This window comes from Balaenoptera ricei, chromosome X (assembly GCF_028023285.1).
Source record: "Balaenoptera ricei isolate mBalRic1 chromosome X, mBalRic1.hap2, whole genome shotgun sequence".
In the NCBI taxonomy this organism is placed as follows: domain Eukaryota; kingdom Metazoa; phylum Chordata; class Mammalia; order Artiodactyla; family Balaenopteridae; genus Balaenoptera; species Balaenoptera ricei.
In genome coordinates, this window is record NC_082660.1 from 34,232,894 (window position 1) to 34,235,089 (window position 2,196).

At 54.0% G+C, this 2,196-nt stretch overlaps 1 protein-coding gene across 1 annotated transcript; it reads right to left on the reverse strand.

Annotated features, from left to right (window-relative positions):
• Positions 1-583: 583 nt before the first annotated feature.
• Positions 584-1,366, reverse strand: LOC132357367 (ferritin heavy chain-like). Its single transcript, XM_059910765.1, has 2 exons — positions 1,313-1,366; positions 584-1,138 (listed from the first exon to the last, which is right to left on the reverse strand). Exons 1-2 carry the CDS (start codon positions 1,364-1,366, stop codon positions 584-586), a joined length of 609 nt encoding a protein of 202 aa, XP_059766748.1.
• Positions 1,367-2,196: the final 830 nt, after the last annotated feature.

Genomic DNA, 2,196 nt, shown 5'->3' on the forward strand with positions numbered 1-2,196 from the left:
TGAAGGCACCCTTTATTTTACTCCCTGTCCAATCCCATTCTTCACTTCTTCCTAAGAGGCAACCAGTATTTTGTATTCCATACTAAGGTTTTTTATATATTGCTATATAATTTTACCATGCACAGGTACCCACATAGACTAGGGCTCAGAAGACCCACCCCACCCCACCCCTCTACACTGATTTTGTTCATAAGCGGAAGATTGATTTTGTGTTTTCCAGGGTCCCAAGGAAGACCATCTCCCTCCCTCTGTGGTGATCCTGAGCTGCATGTGGACCAAGCCTGGGTGTGTTCAGAGACTCCTGTATACCTGCTTTAAAATTTAAAAGGTGAGAGATTTGCCCACATGAATCAACCAGAGACCTTTATTTATTTATGAACCAATAACTTTACTGGAAGAAACGGAAAAACTGGAAGAAAAAAACTTAAGTGATAAAGTCCAGGAAAAGAGAGTCCTGCACTTGTTGCGAAAAAAAACCAAACAAACTTAAGTGAACTTCTTCTGCAAGGGCACTATTGCCGTTTGCATGGCAGGCACGGTGACCAGGGCTCTGGTCACCCCGTGGCTCTGGGGAAGTCCAGGCTCAGTTCTTTTTGTCGCTGTCGCCCAGGGTGAGCTTGTCAAAGAGGTACCCTGCCAGGTCGGCGTGCGGGGCCCCCATCGTGCTCAGGGTGGTGACATGACCCTCCAGCTCTCTGATGAACGCCACCTGCTGGCCGAGGTAGTGAGTTGCCAGGAAGAGACGCAGGTGGGGGTCGCTCTTGTCGGTGGCCAGCTGGTGCAGGTCGAGCAGGCTCCGGTTCACGCGCTTCTCCAGGCACAAGGTGTACCACATGGCCTTGAGGCCGCTCTTCCACTCGTCACTGGCTGGCTTCCTGATGTCTTGGAAGTGGAGGCGGCCCCCGCGCTGGTTCTGCAGGCGCATCAGGCCCTGGGCCCGCTCGCTGTGCTCGTGGGAGCGGCGCAGGAAGAACCCGGTGAAGTGCTTCAAGGCGACGTCGTCGCAGTCGAGGTAAAAGGCCACGGCCAGGCACACGGAGGAGGCGTGGAGCTCCAGGGTGAAATGGCTGTTGACGGCGGCCTCGCAGTCGGGCTGATAGGTCTGGCGCACCTGCGAGGGTGGCACGGGCAGCATGGCGGGCGGCGTGGGCAGCCTGGCGGGCAGCCTGGTGGGCGGCGCGGGCAGCCTGGTAGGCAGCACAGCAGGCGGCGCGGGCAGCGTGGCGGGCAGCATGGCGGGCGGCGCGGGCAGCCTGGCGGGCAGCGCGGGCAGCCTGGCGGGCGGCACGGGCAGCATCGTGGGCCTGAAGGCCAAGGTGAAGGCGAAGCCGCGGGGCCTGCGGTAGCTGCCTCGGAGGGCTCTCATGTGGTCGAAGAGGGCGGCCGCTCTGGGATGGACCGAAAGGCGGGTCCATTACCCGGGTTTGGGAGTGGGGAGAGGAGGTTCCGGTTCCGTTACAGGGGGGATGGGAGGGTGGATGTGCACGGGGGGCGGGGCACGGACGCTGTGTCCCAGGTTCCATCGAGGCCTGGGTGAGGCAGGGAGACTGCGCTGAGCTTCTGGCCTAATCTTTTAAAATGTTATTCACGAATATAAGCGCAACCGTTTTGAGTTAATCACTTGCGTGATTTCTTATTTGAATAGTGCCCTAATGTGATTCTTTCATTAAACAGTTCTTTTGTGGTATCATTGATTATATTTACTATCACAGAGCTCTACTTGAAGTTAGCTCTCCTCAGTGACTTTAACACCCGTACTAATGACACTTCTGATAGCCTCTTCGCTGGGTTCCTGGGCCTTATTAACTCCAGTGAGCTCCACTTTTCTCTTTCTGTTTCTGGTCACGTTCACACTTGTCTGACAGCAGAGCACCACCTCCAAAGTCTCAGTGACTCTTTCCACCTCTCCAGCTTTCACTCGTTTTGAACTTGGTCTTCACTCCCTTCGTTGTCTCTCATCTCTTAATCTTTCAGCACAGTCCTAGAAACACAGCCCCTTTCACCTGATTTACCAATTCCTTCCTCTGGGTAAGTGCAGACTTCTCTTTTCTTTATCAGAAAACAAAAGGCTTAGATGCATTCTTAGAGAAAGAACTTAACTGTGTGGATGTGTTTATCCCCTCCAACCTCATTTGTCCTTTCACTGCCACTCAGCAAGCATTTTTTTTAACCCCTCAATTATGTTGTATGGAATGA